At 39.1% G+C, this 21,652-nt stretch overlaps 2 protein-coding genes across 2 annotated transcripts in view; both read right to left on the bottom strand.

The window, feature by feature from the left end:
- The window catches only part of LOC129802254 (pleckstrin homology domain-containing family G member 5), a 94,024-nt gene that overhangs the window by 21,048 nt on the left and 51,324 nt on the right, over positions 1-21,652 (bottom strand). The window contains exons 4-6 of the mRNA XM_055847937.1: positions 6,580-6,745; positions 6,432-6,518; positions 4,647-5,539 (exon numbers count right to left, since the gene is read on the bottom strand). Coding sequence (XP_055703912.1) covers positions 4,647-5,539; positions 6,432-6,518; positions 6,580-6,745 — 1,146 coding nt within the window. The remainder of the gene's footprint in view (positions 1-4,646; positions 5,540-6,431; positions 6,519-6,579; positions 6,746-21,652) is intronic.
- Positions 18,179-20,753, bottom strand: LOC129802259 (aldehyde oxidase 3-like). The gene has a single exon (XM_055847946.1). The coding sequence runs from the start codon at positions 20,622-20,624 to the stop codon at positions 18,699-18,701; it is 1,926 nt and encodes a 641-aa protein (XP_055703921.1). The 5' UTR covers positions 20,625-20,753; the 3' UTR covers positions 18,179-18,698.

The raw sequence follows: 21,652 nt of genomic DNA, 5'->3' as shown, positions 1-21,652 counted from the left end.
ATTTACGGAAGCTTGTAATGAAGCGAATCAAAATATGACCATACCCCAACCCCGTGTCTGGTACTATTTACCCCAGCATTTTTTAAAAATGGTCACAAAATTACCTTTTAGAAATCGGCTCGATAAACGTATTTTCTTACAAAATAGAGGAAAATTACTTTCACAGTTGTAAAGCGGTAAATTTCCTATAAAACTGCGCTAATTGGAAATTTTTAAAGCGCTCGAGTAGCTTGTAAAAAAATAAAATATCCGTTTTGTGACTTTTTGCCCCAGTCTCCCCTATAATTTGTACAAAAAATGTTGTATGAGGATGATAAATATTTCAATGAATAGTAAGAGAGGTAAGGGATGTGTTTACTTCGAATAAGTAGTCGTGTCCTCACTATTCCTTCGAAGACAAACTATAAGATACCACTATCTAATACTATACGAGGCTAATTCTGCCCCGGTCTCCCCTAATATTATAATGGGTTAAATTCATTTAAAACACATTGAAAAAAATGAATTTTGCTAAGCTTAAGGCGCCTAAAGTTAGTGCGTTTTTCCCTATACGTTTCGTACTCTTAAGAAAATCTCTCTAATTAGGAGGGGAATTCTGTAACAGTTTGACATGACAATCTCATATGACAAATTTTATGAGGTAAATTCGGAAAAAATAATTGAAAGTCAGATTTACATCACTTACTAAAAGCTTTATAGAGCTTTTTGTAATGACTATTTGATGCTCATTAGCCTTCACTATTGTCCTATTTCCAAATTTATCACGAAAATTTGTCATAAGACATTGTCATATCGTTACAGAATTCCCCTACGGGTCCGGAATAAAATCATTTCTACTCCAAATTTTATTTTGTCAGTAATTCAGCCCCTATATAGCATGGATTTGTATTAAATTTTAGTAATGTGGGGTCACAGTAAAAACCCTGAACGCCAAAATTCCGAATTGGTCAAAATTCCGATAGTCAAAATCCCGAAAGCGAAAATCTCCAATTTTCAAAAGTGTTGTAACTACTGTCATGATTACACCGGCATTTGTTAGGGGCAAAGAGAAATTTTCTGTGTTTTGGGAAATTATGCCATACATTATTCTCTGTATAATTTCATCCCTTTCAGGATTTTGACCATTCGAGATTTGGTGTTTGGGATTTTAGCTTTTCGATTTATTAAAATTCAAAATTCAATTTATTAAAATTCCCAACGCCTAATATCGGAGCTAAACATAATGCGTAATAATAAAAATTAGGTCACTTGTCCGTTGCCCCTTGTAAGGAATCTCAGTTACATTAAGCTTATTTGGGCTTATCACAGGTCATTATATATCCCTTCCTTCCTGCTTTATATAATATTAATATACTTGTTTACATACGTAACATAACACGATAAATAACATTGTCAGTTGAAGAACAATAGTTATGACATTGAGAAAAATTTTCGTATGGTAAGCAATAATAAAGAAAATTCGATAAAATCAAACGATTTCCTATCTAATAGATCTGTTAATAAGTAAATTGCTGGCTTGAACTATGAACTAGAGTTATTCATTAAATTCTTAAAGGCTCTTTGCAATGCAGGAAAAAATATTAGACGTAACATATCATTACGAAATAATTAGCTGGAATGTTTAAATTTAATGTGAGGGTTGTAAAATACATATTTCAAACCGAAAACATCATACCAGATTGCACGAGTAATAAAGCTAATGTGTAAGAAACTGAAGAAATTAATTTAATTTCTTGAATTAATTTACCACGACTTGCTAATAATGTTTTGGGGGTGGTTAAATTTATGTGTACGTCATTCCACTGTGGTACGGGTGTTATGTGTATCGCAATCGCAATTGCAGAATTTTAGAGTAAAAAAATATTACCCCTATGTCCTATTATTTACATGAGCGCTTAATTATATTTAAACAAACTACATAACGCTCCATGGAAATTATATCAACCCACATAACCCTTCATCCACTGGGGTAAGTGTGTCCAAGCTCCGCTTTGAGCAGAATTAAGGCTAGAGGGAAGAAATTATTCCGAATCGTTCAGAATAATTTCCTGCTCTTCGAGTGGTACCAGAAGCTTCCCAGTCAACGGATCCTGGTTGAGTTATCCCCAGTGTCCTTCGACAGCCTCTAATGGTTGGCTAAAAAGCCTCAGGGGTATCAAAGGCAGAAATGCCACCTGTTATTGGCAACGATCAGTTATCTCTCTGGGGAAGGGCATAAAATTCTGCACGCAACTCGGCTATGGTAAGCCTCAACGCAGAATCTCAGCAGAAGGTTCACTATGAATCTCGTTGAAAGTCGACTCTGATAGCCGTTGGAGGCAACTGAAGTTGGGCCGTTGATTATCAGGCACGCAAGTGCCTCTGATTAAGTGAAAAAAAAGCCCTACAAAGTCATTAAGACACTTACTCTTTCTACGGGTAAGTGCCGCTGTGCTCTGCACCATAACTTTTCTATTTAATATTCGTTATAATTTTAATGGTAATGTAATTGTTTTTATGGAAGAATCTTTGGAATTAAATATTCTGAATATTCATTCTAGAAGTCCTCGAAATCATCATCGATGGTATGGACATGTTCAACGCATGAATGAAGAAAGATTCCCCAGAAAAGCTATAGAAGCCATTGTGAGGAGGCGTCGTCCTTGCGGCAGACTTAGGACAAGGTGGCTGAACCAAATTCAGGATCTTGTGTGGGTGCGCCTTGGGATCGAACCCGAACATCTTCCTGAAGTGGCGGAGGATCGATAAGCGTGGACTGCTAATTTGGATGTCATGGGCCCGCGACCCCAATAGGGATAACGATAAGCAGTTGAAAATGAACATGATCATTTTCAACTGCTTATCCCTATTGGGGTAGCGGGCCTATGACATCCAGTTTAGGAGCCCACGCTTGTCGATCTTCCGCCACTTCAAGAAGGTGTTCACGGTCAATCCCAAGGCGCTCCAAGGCAAGATCCTGAATTTGATCCAACTACCTTGTCCTAGGTCTGCCGCAAGGACGACGCCTCCTCACAATGGCTTCTATAGCTTTTCTGGGGAATCTGTTTCTATTCATGCGCTTAACATGCCCATACCATCGTAGTTCTGATCTCTCAACTCGATGAAGCAACTCATATACTCTTACTTAGCTTCTCACGAACGTTTACGGTCCTCACTCGATCTCGACGAGTGATTCCCTCAACCCTCAAATCGTGATTTTATACATTCGGTCATTAATAATAACAATAATGTTGGCACAACATTCCATGAAGGAACAAGGTCTTCCCACAAGGGGATTTCTAGACATGCATTATTATTTTTTCTTGTACGGTATGAGGTTGTCAGTCCCATGCCCCGTGGAAACAAGTGCAGTGAAGATCTGAATGCAATCCGAACGAACACCTTTAACGCCAGAAAAATTCCTGATGACCTAAAGAGGATTCGAGCCCGGGACACTTGCATCACAGAGCGAGTGCTCTACCACTTGACCCATTGAGATCTCTCGGTCATTAGTCCTTGAAATTTTATGTTAAATATTCATAAACTTAAAGGTTTTTAAAAGGAAAAATTGCTCAAAGTACTTTTGATATATTAACGAAACTATGGGTCCTTCAGGGACGAGTTGCACTCTCCTATTAATTAAGGACATAGAAAATATATTGAGACTAGTCCCGTGGCTTTGGTTCTTATGGAAAGGGAAATAATATGCCCCTTCCTTTGGCATTACAATCACTCAGCAATACTTAATATTCTGTTTTATTTAATAGTTGATTCTTTAAACGGATCTTATCGATATTCTGGGAAGAAAGATAAAGGTTCTTTATCTTCTAAGTCTAAAGGATTTGTTTGATGAAGTCCCAGTCAAAAACCCGAAATCCCAAACGATCTTTCGGGATTTCGGCCCTTTCCGGATTTTGTCTGTTGGGGATTTTGAATTTTCGAAATTTTGGTATTTGGGATTTTGGCTTCTCGGAATTTTAGCGTTTCGGAATTTTAGCTTTTTGGGATCTTGGATTTTCGCGATTTTGTCGTTCGAGATTTTGGCTTTTCGGGATATTTGGCCCATTCGGAATTTTTGCTTTCGGGATTTTGGCTCTTCGGGATTTTGGCGTTTCGGGATTTTGGCTTTTCGAGATTTTGGCGTTTCGGGATTTTGATTTTTCGGGATTTTGAATTCTTGAGATTTTGGCATTTGGGATTCTGACCGGTACCGGTTAGATAATAGTTCCCTCGCTGTATGTATCGGGATCCATTGTAAATCTTGATGATGAAGTCTTTATACCCTAAGTCGGCTTTAATGATTATGATCAATTTATGAAATATATTTGAGTGCTGTGTTACCATTTTCATCTTTCAACAAAGTGTTTTTTTATAGGTGAATTTTAACCGTGAGAAATCACATAAAATGTCTGCCATCAAAATTACCAATTTTGGGCCAATTTTGCATTTGTACTCCTATAATCTAGGAAAGAAGGGCTAGACTGCCTATTTATGGATTTCCTATTTTATTGCTAGCCTGCCTTTCCCTAATACCCCACTAGAGGGCAGTGTGACCTAAGAAAGAGATCTCTGAGACTTTAGCTCAATTCTTTAAGACGGCGGCAGACGCTCATTATACGACAGTTATAATTAAAAATATAAAATTGATAAAAAATTAACTTGCTTACCATTTCAGTCAAGTTTTCAATAATAATCTGGTCTCCCATCTCCTGTTTGATGGTGTTCAGAATGAGCTTATACTTGGTGAGTCTCTGCATTGGTGTAACAAGGATATCTGCCAATTTCAGTCTCTGACACAATTCATGGGCTTCACACCAAGTTAAATACGCCGAAAAGAAAATATTGGAACGTGTGAGATGTTTGCAGTAGTTAACACATGAGGTCTGTTCTGAGCAGAATTTTTTGTAGGGTCCAAAAATTTCGGCAAATGAAAGAAATCCCGGTTCCAGAAAACTTATCTTAAGTGGTTGTGCTGTATCAATACTCCATCGTACCATTGGATAGACAAATGTAGTCCAAAAAGTTAAATTTGCCTCACAGAGTTCCCAAATGTTGGAAAAGAGCTTTTTCTTGTTGACATCCAAAAGTAAATCTTTGGCATTTAGGGCATTCATGCAGGCCAGAAAGTGATCAGTAACAGTTTGAAGTGCAAAAATATACTTTACTTCTGTCATAACGATCTCCCATAGTCGCGATTGGAGTAATTTCTCGAGATCTGAGAGGCCTTCGCAGTTGACAAAATCGCTCCAGGCATTGTGTGGATTACCTAGGTAATTGAGGGCATCTTGGAAATCAGGGTAATTGCAGGTGTAGGAAGATGTAGCATTGGGTATGCCATAGACCATAAATTCACTGAGGATATCACAAAGTCCACTCTGCTGTACAAGTTTAATGCTTGACAGAGAAGCACCTGATAGGAAGAAATTAGAGAGTGATCGGGATTTTGGTTGGATCCTTGGATCATCGTCAAATGACGTTGCAGAATCTCCTGTTCTGCGTGATCCAACTGAAGATGCTTTCCTCAGTGAATGACCACTTTTCTGTCTCTTTGGATTTTTTCCTAGGTGGGCAAAGGATATATCTTCAAAATCAGGATATCCCAGAAAGAAATGTACCGTAGATGCGAGTGACTTTGTCCTTCGTTTGTGATTTTGTCCCTTTACTGTTGAATGGTTCTTACCGATCAGACCTGATAGATTGGATCGGCAAAGACCATCCTTAGGCCCTCAATAGAATCAGGCTGATCCTCTAGAATATTTAGCCTCTAAAATTTGACAGTAAAGGATTAGTAGATAGCTTTCGGCCAGTAAACTGAGTATGAGGGACAGTGAAACACGGTATTGACCTTTGGCTCCTTTCTCTTTTTAATTTCCTAAGCCGACGTTTCGAAGGGATTTTCCTCCTTCTTCAGGTATAGAAATTTTGGGGAAAAAATTGTCACAAAAATCGTTACACTGAGAGCACAATTCGGACTTTGCACGAGAGAAAATTTCTCCAACAACATCCAACAAAGACTCATTGTTGGATGTTGTTGGAGAAATTGTCTCTCGTGCAAAGTCCGAATAGTACTCAGTGTAACGATTTTTGTGACAATTTTTTCCCCAAAATTTCTATACCTGAAGAAGGAGGAAAACCCCTCCGAAACGTCGGCTTAGGAAATTGAAAAGAGAAAGGAGCCAAAGGTCAATACCGTGTTTCACTGTCCCTCGTAAAGGATTAGATTAAGCAAATTTATGCAACGGATCTCTAATCGATTATCCCTAGTCCTCCGTGTATGACAGTTTGGAATAAACCTTCACTACCAAATTTTACAGGCTAAATATTCTTGAGGATAAGCCTGAGTCTATGTTGGCCCTTACGTGCTAGAAATAAGGAACAGTCTTGGGAACAGTTAACCAACAGGAGGGGGACAAAGTCACTCACATCTACGCCTACGGTAAAAATTAATCTACCTGTAACAATCAAAGTCTTTCCTGCCAATTGACCTACGTCGACATCCCTGTCCAAACTAACTAAATACTTTAAATATGACGATGAATCTGTCAATAACAAATTAAATTGAGTTTTGCAGCTAAATTGATATTTTTTCAATACACTTACCTCCGGTTATCGGATAATCTTCATTAATGGACAATTGAGAGAAACTTAAATTCCTTTTGATGAGGCTGCTCTTGATTGCTACACCTAAGGGTACACCATCAGCAACAGGAACAAATTCCTTATCTTTTGCATTGAAAACAATCGTGAAGAAATTTGGTCGTTTGTCCTGGAAAAGTACAACACTATATTAATAAAATTAAAAAATAATTACATACATTTGGCTAAAGCAACATTAAACATCTAGGGGAAAATTTCCATTGAGAAAAGCAAGGATACAATTATTTTTTTAATGTATTATCCGAATTCCAAAATACGCTACAGAGGATCGTAAAGAGTATTACATGGCATAGAGTCAGTAATAGGATATTTTTTTATTTTTCATTTTTTTTTATTACAGTATTAATAACTTTTAGTAGACAATTAATCGACACTTACACGTAATAACATTGAAAGATGTGTAAAATTCAGTCCGATGATCAAAATAAAATAATTCATGAATTAATTATTTTTATCAAACAAAATATTTCGTAACTAATCCAATTTATTTCTAAAAATAAAAACATTTTTCCGCAATAGAACATTAGGAATACATTCATTTTCCATACAGTAGAGTTCTAAAATATCCTTGTTAATAATTTATAATTTCAATTGATTCCAATTAAAAAAAAAAGAAAAAAACAATTTTTGGTCTGATTTTTTTTTATTTTTGTAAAAAATCTCTTTTATCTCATAATTACATATAATTACCTTTCTTTTTAGAACTCTTATCAATGAATAATAGGAAGGATTTTTGAGATGAAACCAGATGATACACCACTAAGACTTTGATTATTTTCCATTTTTTTCTTTTTATCAGCCAATTAGATTACTCACTGAATGAAAACGTTTTTAATGGATGATTTCACAATTATAATTTGAGAATGGTTTGCAAAATGTATGATAGGCAAACATTCAGAAAAAATACTTTGTGTCTGAAATAAAACAGTTTAGAAAAAAAATGATTACATAGATAGGGTGAAATAAATTTCAGAAAACAAATTTACTTACTTTAATTAATTTGTTCAATTTCTTTTTAAAAGATTTGGAGAAATTGTTGTAAACTACCTTCGCTTTTCTAAATTTTAAGGTTATGCAACTTAAAGTGAAACAAGCTCTTTTGCTATTGGTTTCCTTGGGATAGCATAATTGAGAAAAAAATGAAGCAAGTTAAAAAAATTGTAAATATTTAATTATTCATCATTAAAAATTTGCAAAAACAAAAAAGGAAATTTACAGTGAACTTTGTAGGGGAAGGCTTTCAGGCTTCGCACACATTGATTCTGTTCAATAATAACCTTTCGAAAAGACAAGGTCTTTCCAAGGTCAAGCCAAACCTATTCGAAAATCTACCGGGAGCCTAAAGTAGAAGTTCACGTACTCGCCGCTTTAGCGCTGATTGTTCTGCCATTTCGAATTTCAGTATTCTTGACACTTTGCTTTAAAGTTTGCTGCAAAAAGTGAGTTTTTGTGGAAATACCGGATAGCAGAACGTTTGAATTCCAATTTTATTAAAATACAATGCCCGCTCTCTAATCCAGATCTGCATAATCCGGACGAGTTATCGACGGTTACATTTAAAATAATTTTAAGGTCATGTATACACTGTATACATGTGTATTCAGCAATGAAAATGAATTATCCTGTTATGTTTTTGTTTAATAAATGAAGTATAATAGCATAGTATTCTCTAATTATGTCTTTTTTAAGCTTCTTTAAAACTTTTATTCTAATTCTATAAAAAAGACTTGTATTATATTTTCGAGACGTTGCACAAATTCAAAAAATCCAACCGGATTACGAAGCAGACATCTGTCATATTGTCCCGCAATATTACAAAGATTACAAAGCGGGCACTGTAAATGTCCTTTTGATGAACTTGCTCACTTCAAATTCATCGGTTTAAACATTCGAACTTCCAACGTGTTTTTAGGTAAGTTCTCTCTGATAAACCTTCGAATCGGTACAGAAAAACACTCAACCGGAGAGAGCTCTCAAATCGGGAAGGTTATTACTGAACGAGAGGATTCTAGCTTCGAACACTTCATATTTTTTGCATGTTCCTTTAATGCATCTGACCTTTGAGTAGAGGTGTCCGAAGCTAGGGTGCCAAGCTTGCAAGACTTCCCCTATTTAAAAAATAATTTTCTTTGCAATTTCTCAAGCAAAGATAGAAGCTATTATTATGTCTGAGATGTGTAAAAAGAAAATTAAGCCTAATTTGCAAGGAACGCGATGGCTAAAGCTTGTTCGGCATACGAAGAGGTTATTTCTGACACAGTAGCTTGAAGACATTAAGGCGCTAGAGCAAAGGCAGGAAGTCAGAACCTTTTGCAGGACAGTAGCGTCTCTCTAAACGCATTGGATTACATACGCAGTCGTCAATGTATAAAGATAAGCGCCTTGACAGACTTTAGGATTAACCGAGAGACGGTTTAGACTAATTATATTCGAAATAATGGTTAAACCACATTTCTATCATTTTCCACTAACCCGTCTTTCGGCTTAGGTCCTAAGTGTGTCAAGGACATAAGGCAGGTGAACTTTTGACTCAAGCACCTGAAGTTGTAGAAAGATGGAAAGAGTACTTCCAAGACCTGTTGGGCGTAAACGATGGACAGTCGAAGCAGGTGGAGAAGATACTAGCTGCGGACGGTCAGGAGGGGAACGCCCTTTCTTGAACGGATGTGGCGAGGGCAATCCGCTTTTTGAGGAACACCAAACCTCCAGGGGAGGAGAACATCCCTGCGGAGTTGATGAAGCTTGGAGGGGATGAACTTTTCAACCGCACCCACGGTCTAAACCGTAAAATCTGGGTAACGGAGCAGATGCCAAAAGACTGGAACCTTGCACTCATGATTGCACTCAGTAATAAGAAGTAATGCATTTATTAAGTTCTCACATATGTTGGCCTACGCGGACAACATGAAAATCATGCGCCGCTCCACACTCGCGATGAAGGAGACATTCGTCGAAGTAACCGCGGCAGCTGAGAGAATAGGACTCAAGGTTAACGAAAGCAAAATGAAGTGCATGGTCACTGGCGATACAGTTTCCCGATCGGTACTGACAACGGGTAATGAAGTCGGAATAGAGGTTAACGAGAGGCTCGCAGCGGGGAGTAGAAGTTACTTTGCACTCTTGGTCAACAAAGATCAGGACATACAGAGGCATACTGAAGCCAGTCATAACGTATGGTCTGAAAACAGTACCGTTAACCCTCACAGAAGAAAGAAAGCTTCTGATCTTTGAGAGACGGGTCCTACGGCGAATCTACGGGCCTTGCCATGAGGATACTATACAGGGGAATTCCGAATAAGAAACACGAACTGGAGGAGCTTTATGGAGAGGCCGACATTGTGGCTTCTATCCGGGCAAGAATATTGAGTTGACTCGGTTAAATTTGCCGTATGCCAGAGGAGAGAATGCCCAGAAAACTCTATGAACAAAATCCAGTGAGAACGATGAGGAGGGTGCGTCTCCGGACGAGATAGAAAAACCCTGGGGGTGATGCGACGTGTCGCATCACCTCCAGCAAAAAATAAAAATATTTGTATTTACTGAAGGTATTTATTTCAGACCAAATCCATTAACATAACACGCGATAGAGTGGATATAGGAATTAGCATATTTAGAGAACAAACTGATCATCAGCAGTTCCTGCAAGAATGAGAATATCTTCTTTAGTTGTTGAAGAGTTTAGGGTTATGAATATGTCTGAAGCACCAGTATCCTGTCTGGCGGATTCAAGGGCCTTCCTTAGGGCAAATACCACAACAATGGCCATAGAAGTGGCTGGTTCACTACAAGCCTTAGCTCCCAATACACCTGCCGAAGCAGATATTGTTTGCAGAAGCGTTACTCGAAAATCCACTGGAATATCTTTAGCACCTGGAGGTTTGTAATTCCATGCACGATTTGTCAGCAGTTCCCCGGTTTCACGGTTGTAGACGAGTTTCTCATGAAGCCAGTAACCAATACCTATCATGAAGGCTCCTTCTACCTGACCAACATCCACTCTTGGACTAATACTCTGTCCAATATCCTCCACAATGTCCACTCGACGAAGCTGAAAGTCTCCAGTAAGGACATCAATTTCGATTTCGGCACAAGAAACACCGTAGATTATATACGGTGGTATCTGTTCAGGGGTAAATTGATGCGTAGCCACAAGTTCAATATTGGCCAAATAGGCCGCCTGAACAGCATCCTCCCATGTTCCAAGAGCCCGAAAAGGAGCTAAACGAACATTTAATATCTCACAGCAAACTTTGACAGTGGTTCCTAGGGCATCAGTAGACATATTTCCAGCAGAAACAAAGGTATTTGCACTCACCACATTGTTGGGCGTCTTAATTTTCACCATTTCAATCGGTACACCAAGGATTGAGGCAGCAATTTGGGTACACTTTGTATGGACACCCTGACCCATTTCAATTCCTCCAAGACTTATTACCACACTTCCATCTCCGTGGTAGATAGCCACAAGGGTTTCAAAAGCATTGACAAACAATTGCGGAAACTGCATAAGGGAAATTGCTATTCCACGCTTTCTCCATCGATTGACACTATTAAATTGATTGACTTCCTCAAGTCTCTTGTAGTATTCACAGGAGACTAGAAAATCTGCAAAAATCTTCCTTATAGGATTCACAGGAGCAATATTGGCTAAGCGAACTTCAACAGGATCTTTCTGCAACGCCCAAGCAATATGTTCCATAACCGTTTCGGCATTTGCTATGACTTCGGTACTTCCTGGAGCTCGCATCCAAGTGTTCGAAGGCGCCTCAGTGACAACGTGATGAAAGACAATAGTCCATGTCAAAGTTACGTAAGCATTTGAAGTAAACAAGGATGAGAAGAAGTCCATTGCTTCATTAGTAGAGCACCCAGAATCATGAGTAACATCGCAGTGTAACCTCTGAATAAGACCCTCGTTGGTAAAATCCACATCGTATTCTGAGAATGCTGGGGTTCTCTTTCCCATAGAACGCATATTTGTTATCATGGGGAGAACCATTCGTATAGGACGATGAAGGTGATAACATGCTACAGCTGCAGCTGCTGCTATTTGTCCACATCGACTAATTTTAGCCCCAAAAGCTCCCCCAACGCGTCGAACACGAATATTTAAGGCATTATTGTTTACCCCTAGCACCTGAGCTACTCCCATATTTATAAAATCCATCCATTGACTGCTTGGGTACAGATCCATCCCATTTTCAACTGGAACGGCAATTGTTTGTTGGGTTTCCATGTGGAAATGATACTGAGGACCACAGAATAGAAAACCCTTGATGTTGTTATCAGCCTGGCCTACACCCTGTTGAGTAGCCACTTTTATAACGATAGGAGTTTGGAAGCGATGTTCAGTAAACTTGCGATCTTCTTTGAGGACATCCGCAAGAGTTGGTAAAACCTTATCCTTCTTATCAATAGAGTCCCCTTTGAAATACCGATATAGAGAAGCAAAGGTTCCTTCGTCTTTAACTGTGCTAGTGCTAGCATATTGAATGTTAACCAAGTCTGCTGCATGGACAGCCTGAGACATTTCTTCAGCAACAATCATACCTACAGGCTGGCCATGGAAGAGAACCTAAAAATACAGAAAGCCTAATTATCAAGAACATCACATTCGAAACTTGAAGAATTAACCTTTCCACTGCAGAACACCTCTTCAGGCTCTAAATAAGATGGTAATAAAGGACCTTTCTGAGAAACAAAAGAGTTTACACCGGGAATGTCTTTGGCGCTGTAGAACGCCTTGACACCTTTCACAGCCAAGGCCTGACTTGCATCGATACTTTCAATAGTTCTCAGAGCATCATTAGCCAAGACAAAAGTAGCCCAAAGACCATCATGCAGATAAATATCATTGACATATTCCGCCTCTCCACTGCACTGGACCAATGCCTCGATTTTCATAATGGGCTGAGTTAAAGGATATAACGCAGGGGTTGATTCATAATTTTGTTGACCAGAAGAAAGTGGTCGGGCAATCAAACTTGATCCGCTTAGATGGCGAGGCTGTACAAGCGGACTAGGAGTTAGATTTAAAACCATCTGCAACGATATGAAAAAGCTTTAGCCATAAATTTTTTTGGAAAACCTATGCCAGATGTACCTTGTAAAACAATCCTTTGGCGAGTCTTCGACGAAAGTCCGCCGATGAATTAGGAAGGGAATCATCGAAAGCAAAATCAGAATCTATAAGATCAATAACGGACTGGATCGTCTCGTTGTCGAACAAATTCTTTCCATTGATGTAGTTCTCAATAGAAGTTGCATGGATAAAAGTGGGATTGACTCCACCGTATACGATTCTCGAAGATATTACTGTCCCTGACCCCTGGGTCATCTCCAATAGGAACCCAGCATTCATATAAGTGATGGCATTCTGAGCCCTATCCGTCATCTTGTAAGATCTCAGTCGGAATCGATCAGGAGCTAACTGAGGCATTGTTATCAACGTTATCACTTTTTTATCCATGTCAACGGTCAAGAAATCCTGAGGAGATACAGTTTGGAGCGCCCCAGTTGTGTCTGATATTGTAATTGTGGCTCCAATAGTCTCCAGCAAGAGGAAAACATCTGAATAGAATTCATTGTGATTGTGCTTGATCATCAGATTCCCAGCAATTGTGCCAATATTTCTTACGGGGACCGTTGCAATCCGATTGAGATGATCTCTCACGAGGCGACAATAGTTGAATCCTGACGTTCGATCGGAAGCTTCCAGAAGAATAGCCATCCATTCCGTGATGGTGATGTTTCCACCCAAGATTATCGAATTCCCAATTGAGTGATCCCTCAATTCGGTCACCGATGACACGTCTATGAAGACCGCAATGTCATATGGCATTCTGTAAATCCCATGAGCTGTATTCCCTCCCACGAGTCTGTACTTTTGACTGCCAACATTGCTAAGGAGTTGCAGAACCTCAGACAAAGTGTGGACCTTGTGCCATTCGGCATTATCAGCAGCTTTGATGTGGATGGCATTGCGACATCCTCCAGAACAAAGCTTTCCACTTTTGGGGCACTTCTTCAGGGAGAGATCCTCAATGTCTTGACAAAGTGCCTTAAGGTCCAGTGAAGCATTTGTTGCGAAGGACTTGAAGGCATCCAGGATAGGACGATATCCCGTGCATCGACAGATGTTCCCTCCAAAGGAGTCCTCAACTTCCTCTGCAGTCACGTTACCATATTTTCCAAAATACAGACTGAACATATTCATGACGAATCCAGGGGAGCAATAGCCACACTGGCTACCATCGAATTCCGCTAAACGTTGCTGAATTGCGTGGTATCCCGTCTTCCTGTCTCCCAGACCTTCGATGGTAGTGATGCTGAGGCCATGGCATGAGAAAACCAGGAAGAGGCACGAATTAACAGCCAAAGTGAATTGCTCCTGAGTCACTGGCTGAACTCCTTGAATGGCCACAATGCAGCATCCACATCCACCCTCCTGGCACATGAACTTTGTTCCCGTGAGACAGAGACGAGTTCTGAGGTAAGTATTGAGGGAAGTGTCGGGAGCAATTTGTCCCGGCGAAATTCTACACTTTTCTCCATTCACTGTGAATATCACTTCCATATCTGAAGCACTTTGCAAAAATGTTCTGAATGAAGTCAATGATGAAGGACTGGCGTAATGTACTTTGTGAGGGACTTTCGGGTGTTCGCCAGTGAAAAAAGGTCACCCTAAGATGAAAACACTGTTTTCGTCTTGCCCAGAGCTTTCGGTCCCGATGTGGACCTTCTTTAGTGGTCAGTATTGTTTAGTCGACCACTGAAGAAGGTTCACATCGGGACCGAAAGCTCTGGGCAAGACGAAAAAAGTGTTTTCATCTTAGGGTGATCTTTTTTTCACTGGCGAACACCGGAAAGTCCCTCTCAAAGTTCTGAATGAATGTTCGGTCTGATGAGATATAGTAGACAGGGGCGGAAACACAGATCTCTTTTGATTTTTACTTTTTAATTCTTCACAACGGCGACGTTTCGATGATGAATGTCCTTTTCAACAGGTTTACAAAAGGAGGAAAACGAGGAAGTGAATTGTAAAGCGACACTCCTCTGATAAAGAGCGTGGGAGAAATTCTTTCTTGCGTCGCTCTAGGTTAGGGATCAGATATCCTCGAACCCTGATCGAACCCCCCCCCCCTCGTCAAAAGGTAAGCCGGGTACGCCGGACTCCCAGCTCCCAATCGTTATCAGACAATGTAGAAAGATGAGGGTTCGCATTTAAAGGAAGGATGGTATGTCACAACCGGCAAAAATGTCCTTGTACGGAGAGATGTGGTCACGTGAACATAAAGCACATATTTAATCTCACACAGTTTTTCATGGGCAAAAGTAGGGCTCGTGAAAGAAACAGGCGAGTGTCATAAGACATGATGGAAACAAATGGAAGTAGCATGATCAGGGTTCTGTTGACAATGATTCCAAGATTTTTAACCTGAACCGTAAGTAGAATGATTGCTCCGCGGAGAAAAAAGAGCTTACAGGAAAATTAGAAGATCTAGAGATAACATGGGCCTGTGAGTTTTTTAGAATTTAAGAGAAATCAATTTCTGGACGACGAGTACTCCATTTTAGATACTCGTAAATCCTCATTCATCAGGTCGAAGGCTGACGAAGGATTTGAAGGATCACCCTCCACATATGTTTGCAAATCATCCGCATACAAGTGTTAGGGTCCAAATAGACTCAGTCTAATCCTAGAGAATATTTAGCATAGAAAATCTGGCAGTAAAGGATCTGATACAGGATTTTTTTTGCAAAGGACTGATCAATGATCCTAAGCCCTCAGTCTATGACAGTTTGGTAAAGATCTACACTTTCAAATTTTACAGGCTAAATATTCTCGAGGATCAGCCTGAGTCTATTTAGGCCTTTACGAACAACCTGCCAATACAGATGGAAGGTCATTGATGAATAGTGAAAACATTAGCGGGCCAAGTATTGAACCTATCCGTTTTGATCATGAGGCAGGTGAGGAAAGAAATTAAAGAATTCATTTAAGGTTAGGTTAGAATTCAGGTAAGCTATCGAAAGTCTTGGTAAAGTCTAACAGCACTAGAACAACAAACCTGTTGCGATCAATAGGCCCCACTACATCATGATTCACCTTAAGAAGAACGGTTATAGTGCTGTGACCGCCACAGAAGCCCGATTGGATGTCACAAAGCAACTTATTATTCGATAAATAAGAGGAAATTTGCTCATGCAGAATGAATTCGAAAACTTTGGAAAGCGTGGGTAGTAAACTAATGAGCCTGAAATCAGAAGCATAAGTAGGATTTGAGATTTTCGGTATCGGAATTACTAGGGCATGACAGGGAAAATAGAACAACATGGTATTGGAATGGCATTTCACCTGATATGGGGAATAGCATAGGCTACGTTTGCTTAGGGAACGCAGCTGAAGTTACACTGAGAGAGGTTCACCAACTAAAACCCTGACACAGAATCCATCCAAAAAGCTGTGTTAGGCTTTTGGATGGTGATCTAATCAGTGCAAAATTGTAAAAAGAGATGGCAAAGCGTCCCAGCTCTGCAGAGTGCTCGAACTCACGAGAAAGAACTATCCGTGTATTAACTTTTCGCATGGTTTTTGGTTACACACCGCTTTCTTACTGGTTAAATTGATTAATAAACTTTAAAAAATCATTGCAAAACGAGAAATTGCTTATGAATAATAGGTTTTAGAATATTTTAGCATGAGTAACAAGCTTTCGACTCATGACCGATTAAATCCGATGCAATCGGGTTGGAAACTTCAAGATCTTTCAGAAAAATTCAAATCTAAGCAAATCGATTGAAAAATAGGCCCTGCAAAGTGGTTAAACTTTGATTTTTGAAAATTCGATATCGATCTCGGTGGCGCAATAGGCAAGAGCGTTGGCTCTTGGGCGGATAAGATCTCTGACTCGACTTTCACAGTTGTGAGTTCGAGTCCCGCCCGGTGCAAAGATTTGAAAGTCTAGAAAAAGACATTTTCACTGTGATATATCGTCATGATAATGCACCACCTCTGCTAAAAAGAAACTCCGGGAAGATGGAATAAGTATCCACACTACGAGGAAGGCGTTCCTGGGCGATCTACGATCAACAGATTCTTCCAACACGAGCATGTTTTCAAGATTACAGTGTAATAGAAATAAAATGTCTCGATACGATTAATAATAACCTGTAACACATATTCGAATATGAAAAAAATCGTAGGAGCCGTTTTTGAAATAAACCAAAAAACATGGTTTTGGAGGGGTAGGAGCTAGCCCCTGCCTAAAGGTTTTTTTTTATATGGAGTTATTTGAAGCCAACTCATAGACTGCCTCCAAACTCAGCTTACACTTCGAGTTACGAAAAACTTTTTAGATGGAAATATAGAATATTTATCCATCTTTCCAAGGCGCAGAGTTCTGTGTACAAGGCACACCTCGATTGTGACATATATCGTGTAACGGTCACGAGTGCAGAAAAATTCTCATACGCATTTGTATGTGAATGTAAGAAATTGGCTTCCACGTTGAAGGCCACTTGCCACGGGGTAGGGTAGGAGGAGTGCGCGGGGAAAAAGAAAAAGGACTGTCCTAGATATTGCTGACTTATGGGGGGTCGTCGAAGATCGAAAGTTGATATCTCTCACCGTTTGGCTTCTGGCCGTGTCACTACTTGAAAAAAAGTGGATTATATAACTGCTCTCTCTTTGAGTTCGAGCAGTAAAGGTTCAAGCGAAGTGCAGCAGCAAATTTTCCCACCTTTACGTGATATTTCCTCCAAATTTAAAACATGATTAAGGGGTCATTCATCCTCAAAACGTTGTGAAATGTGAAGACTTAAAGAATCAAGAAAAGTCAAACTTTCCGTCCACTATTTGTCACTTTGTAAAAACTTAAACAATTTGAACTTAATTACTGGAAAAATTGATCTTCCGTCTGCTTTATTCAGAGAATATCTTAAGAATAAACCGATGCAATGGTGGACGCGAAATGAAGAAGAATATCTTTCAGAATATATTTTCTGTATAATGTTACATAAGAACCGGTGTGTCAGGTATTTCTTTTTCTTTCAATTTTATATACAAGAAGATGCTTGTTGTTTTTATAAGAATATTGGCTATTCTGGCTATTGAACTCTGTATAAGTTGACAAAGTAATTTATCCAATTTATCAGTGATTTGTTTTAATCATTTATGTAAATTAATGTATCAGAAGAATTTCGATCCTCCTTTTAATATAATGCACAACATTTTGGTAATTTATTGTCACGTGTTTGAAATTTACCACTATTATGGTTGAAAAATTTTCAACACTGTTGTTTAATTTGAAAATGTGTAAAATTTTAACACTATAATAGTGTGAAATCGAATAAATTCATTATTTAATTGCGATCTGTGTAAAATTTCTCACTGTTATAATCATAAAAAAAGTTGTTGAATTTTTAAACAAAAGTTGTGTAAAAATTGTTGAATTTTCAATTACGACTTATACTTCAGTCGAGATGCTTTTCATTGGGCAAAAGTCATGTAGAACATCAAATATTTATATATAAAGTAAAGTTATTTTTTTCTAATGTTTGTACGTAATTGCAAAGTAGAAAGTTGAAGGAATCAAGGATATTTTTTGCAAGTCTCCAACTATTTGCTATATAGTAAATTTTTAAGCTCAAAAATTACGAATTTTTAAATTCTAATATAGAAAATTTATTTTAATTATTTTTTATACTTCCATTTTTTTTAAGTAAGTACAACCGTTTTGGAATAAGAAACTACAATACTCAAACATTATATTTTTCATTAAAGTGAAAATTATCTGTCATTGGTATCGTCAGAAAAATTATTAAAATTTTTGAGCTATTTTTGTCCCTATCGTTCATATAGACAAAAAATACACCAAATTAGATTCTGATGACTTTTCGAAAATTAGATGTAAGACGTTTCATAAGTTTTGTTTATCGGTTTCACTCTTATTGCTGATTTTCGGTCAGCGAAAACTGTCTTGTCGTTAAAGGGTTAAGCAATTGATAAATTTTATATTGCCATTTTTTTATTATGAGTTTAATTTTTCGAAGTTTACAGTTTACAGAACAAACTGATTATTTTTAGTCCCTGCAAGTTTAAGAATATCTTCAACAGTTGTCGGTGTACTGAAGTTCAGAAAGATATCCGGTTCACCGGCATCCTTACGAGCGGACTCCAAGGCTTTCCTTAAAGCAGATACAACCACAACTGCCATAGTTACAGCAGGTTCACTGCAAATTTTCGACCTTAGAACTCCTAGTGGATTTGTGCTGTTTTGCAGAAGGGTAACGCGAAAATCAACTGGAATATCCTTAGCACCAGGTGGTTTGTAATTCCAGGATCGATTAGTCAGTAGTTCGCCGTTAGAACGATTGTAGATAAGTTTTTCATGAAGCCAGTAGCCCATACCCATGATAAAGGCACCCTCCACCTGCCCAACATCAATTCGTGGACTGATACTTTCCCCAGTATCTTCGACAATGTCCACTCGACGAAGCTGGAAACTTCCAGTAAGGACATCAATTTCAATTTCGGCACAAGCCACCCCGTAGATGATATAGGGAAGAATTTCTCCCATTGTAAACTGATAAGTGGCTATTAGTTCAACATTTGCGAGATATGCAGCCTGGACTGTGTCCTCCCATGTTCCAGTAGGGTTAAGGAGCTTAATAGGTTCCAGACGTTCATTGAGAATCTCGCAGCATCGTTTTACAGCATGTCCAATTGTATCGCTGGTAAAACTTCCAGCAGTGACCATTGAATTAGCCCCTATAACATTGTCCGGAGGTGCTATTTTGACCTTATCTAGGGAAATTCCCAACACATGTGCTGCAATCTGAATGGTTTTAGTATAGAGACCTTGACCCATCTCAATCCCAGCTATGTAGAGAACTACACTTCCATCGCCGTGGTATATTGACACGAGAGCTTCATAGGTCCCTAGGTTAGCGTGCGGATACTGCATAAGGGTTATTGCAATGCCTCTTTTCTTCCATCTGTTGTCCCTGTTGAACTGATTCACCTCATCCAGCCTTCTGTAGTATTCACAATTTTCCAGAAAATCTCTCAAAATCACCCTAATTGGATTCACAGGAAGAATATTGGCCAAACGAACTTCAATTGGATCTTTCTCCAATGCCCATGCCATGTGTTCCATAATGGTTTCGGTGTAGGCGATCATCTCTGTAGAACCTGGTGCCCTCATCCAGGTATTGGTAGGTGCATCAGTTATAACCGTCTTGAATTCTACAAGCCAAGTTGCTGTTATGTACGCATTTGCAGAGAACAGTAGATTGCTCAGCATTATGTAGTCATTTGGAGTAATACCAAGATCATGAGTAACAACAGCGTGTAAATTCAACACCGTTCCAATGTCGGTAAAGTTTACATTGTAATCAATTGCTGCTGGCATTCTTTTACCAATTGCTCTCATGTTTGTTTCCATTGGCAACACCATACGGATAGGTCGGTGCTGGTGATAGCAAGCAACAGCGGTTGCACAAGCCACAATACCATTCCGAAATATTTTCGCGCCAAATGCACCACCAAGACGCCTAAGTTTAATATTAATGGTGTTTTCTTTAACTGCAAGCACTTGGGCCACAACCCTTTGCGTAACGTCTATCCACTGCGTACTAGCATAGATATCCATACCATCCTCTGTTGGCACCGCAAGAGTTGTTTGAGTTTCCATATGATAGTGATACTGAGGACCACAGACAAAGAAACCCTGGACGTTATTAATCAACTGGGAAACATTTTTGTAAGAATCCCCTTCAATTTTTTTCGAAAATCGATACCGATTTTGCACACTCTTTTGATCTTCTTGAAGAACATCCTGAATTGTTGGAAGCAATTTTTCTTCAGTATTCACATTGTTTCCTGCAAATAATCGATGGATTGAGGAAGCAAACGATCGTTCTTTTTCAACTTGAGTGGCATATGCAATCTTAACTAAGTCTGCGGCATACACGGCTTGAGACATTTCTTCAGCAACTATCACACCCACCGGCTGACCATGGTAGAGGACCTAAAATTCAAAAAGTCTGATAGCTATCAAGAATCTGACATTAGAAACATGAAGGATTAACCTTTCCACTGCAGAACACCTCTTCTGGTACAACATTAAGAGGAAGTATAGGTCCTTTCTGGGACGAAAATGAATTCATTCCTGGAATATCCCTGGCAGCATAAAAAGCTTTGACTCCTTGAACAGCCAGCGCCTCACTTGCATCGATACTGAAAATAGTTTGTAGTGGATCCTTAGCCAAAACAAGGGTAGCCCATAATGCCTTGGGAAGGTAAACATCGTTAATATATTCCGCCTCTCCACTGCATTGAATTAGAGCTTCAACTTTCATAATGGGCTGAGTTAAAGGGTAATTGGCCGGAATGGTATCATAAGTTTGTTGACCAGAAGAAAGTGGTCGGGCAATCAAACTTGATCCACTTAGATGATGAGGCTGTACAAGCGAAGTAGGGGCTAGATTTAAGACTGTCTGCAATGACATGAAAAGTTTTAGCCTAGTTTTTTTAGTTTGGGAAACCTATGCCAGATGTACCTTGTAAAACAATCCTTTGGCGAGTCTTCGACGAAAGTCCGCCGATGAATTAGGAAGTGAATCATCGAAAGCAAAATCAGAATCTATAAGATCAATAACGGACTGGATCGTCTCGTTGTCGAACAAATTCTTTCCATTGATGTAGTTCTCAATAGAAGTTGCATGGATAAAAGTGGGATTGACTCCACCGTATACGATTCTTGAAGATATTACTGTCCCTGACCCCTGGGTCATCTCCAATAGGAATCCAGCATTCATATAAGTGATGGCATTCTGAGCCCTATCCGTCATCTTGTAAGATCTCAGTCGGAATCGATCAGGAGCTAACTGAGGCATCGTTATCAACGTTATCACTTTTTTATCCATGTCAACGGTCAAGAAATCCTGAGGAGATACAGTCTGGAGCGCCCCAGTTGTGTCTGATATTGTAATTGTGGCTCCAATTGTCTCC

This window comes from Phlebotomus papatasi, chromosome 2 (genome assembly GCF_024763615.1).
Source record: "Phlebotomus papatasi isolate M1 chromosome 2, Ppap_2.1, whole genome shotgun sequence".
Taxonomy (NCBI): domain Eukaryota; kingdom Metazoa; phylum Arthropoda; class Insecta; order Diptera; family Psychodidae; genus Phlebotomus; species Phlebotomus papatasi.
The sequence above is the reverse complement of the archived record's forward strand: the minus strand, read 5'-3'. Positions and strand labels throughout refer to the sequence as shown.

Coding starts and splice junctions, on each gene's coding strand:
- LOC129802259 (XM_055847946.1), bottom strand. CDS start 20,624: ATGTCTCAAGCCGTGTATGCCGCAGACTTAGTTAAGATTGCATATGCC.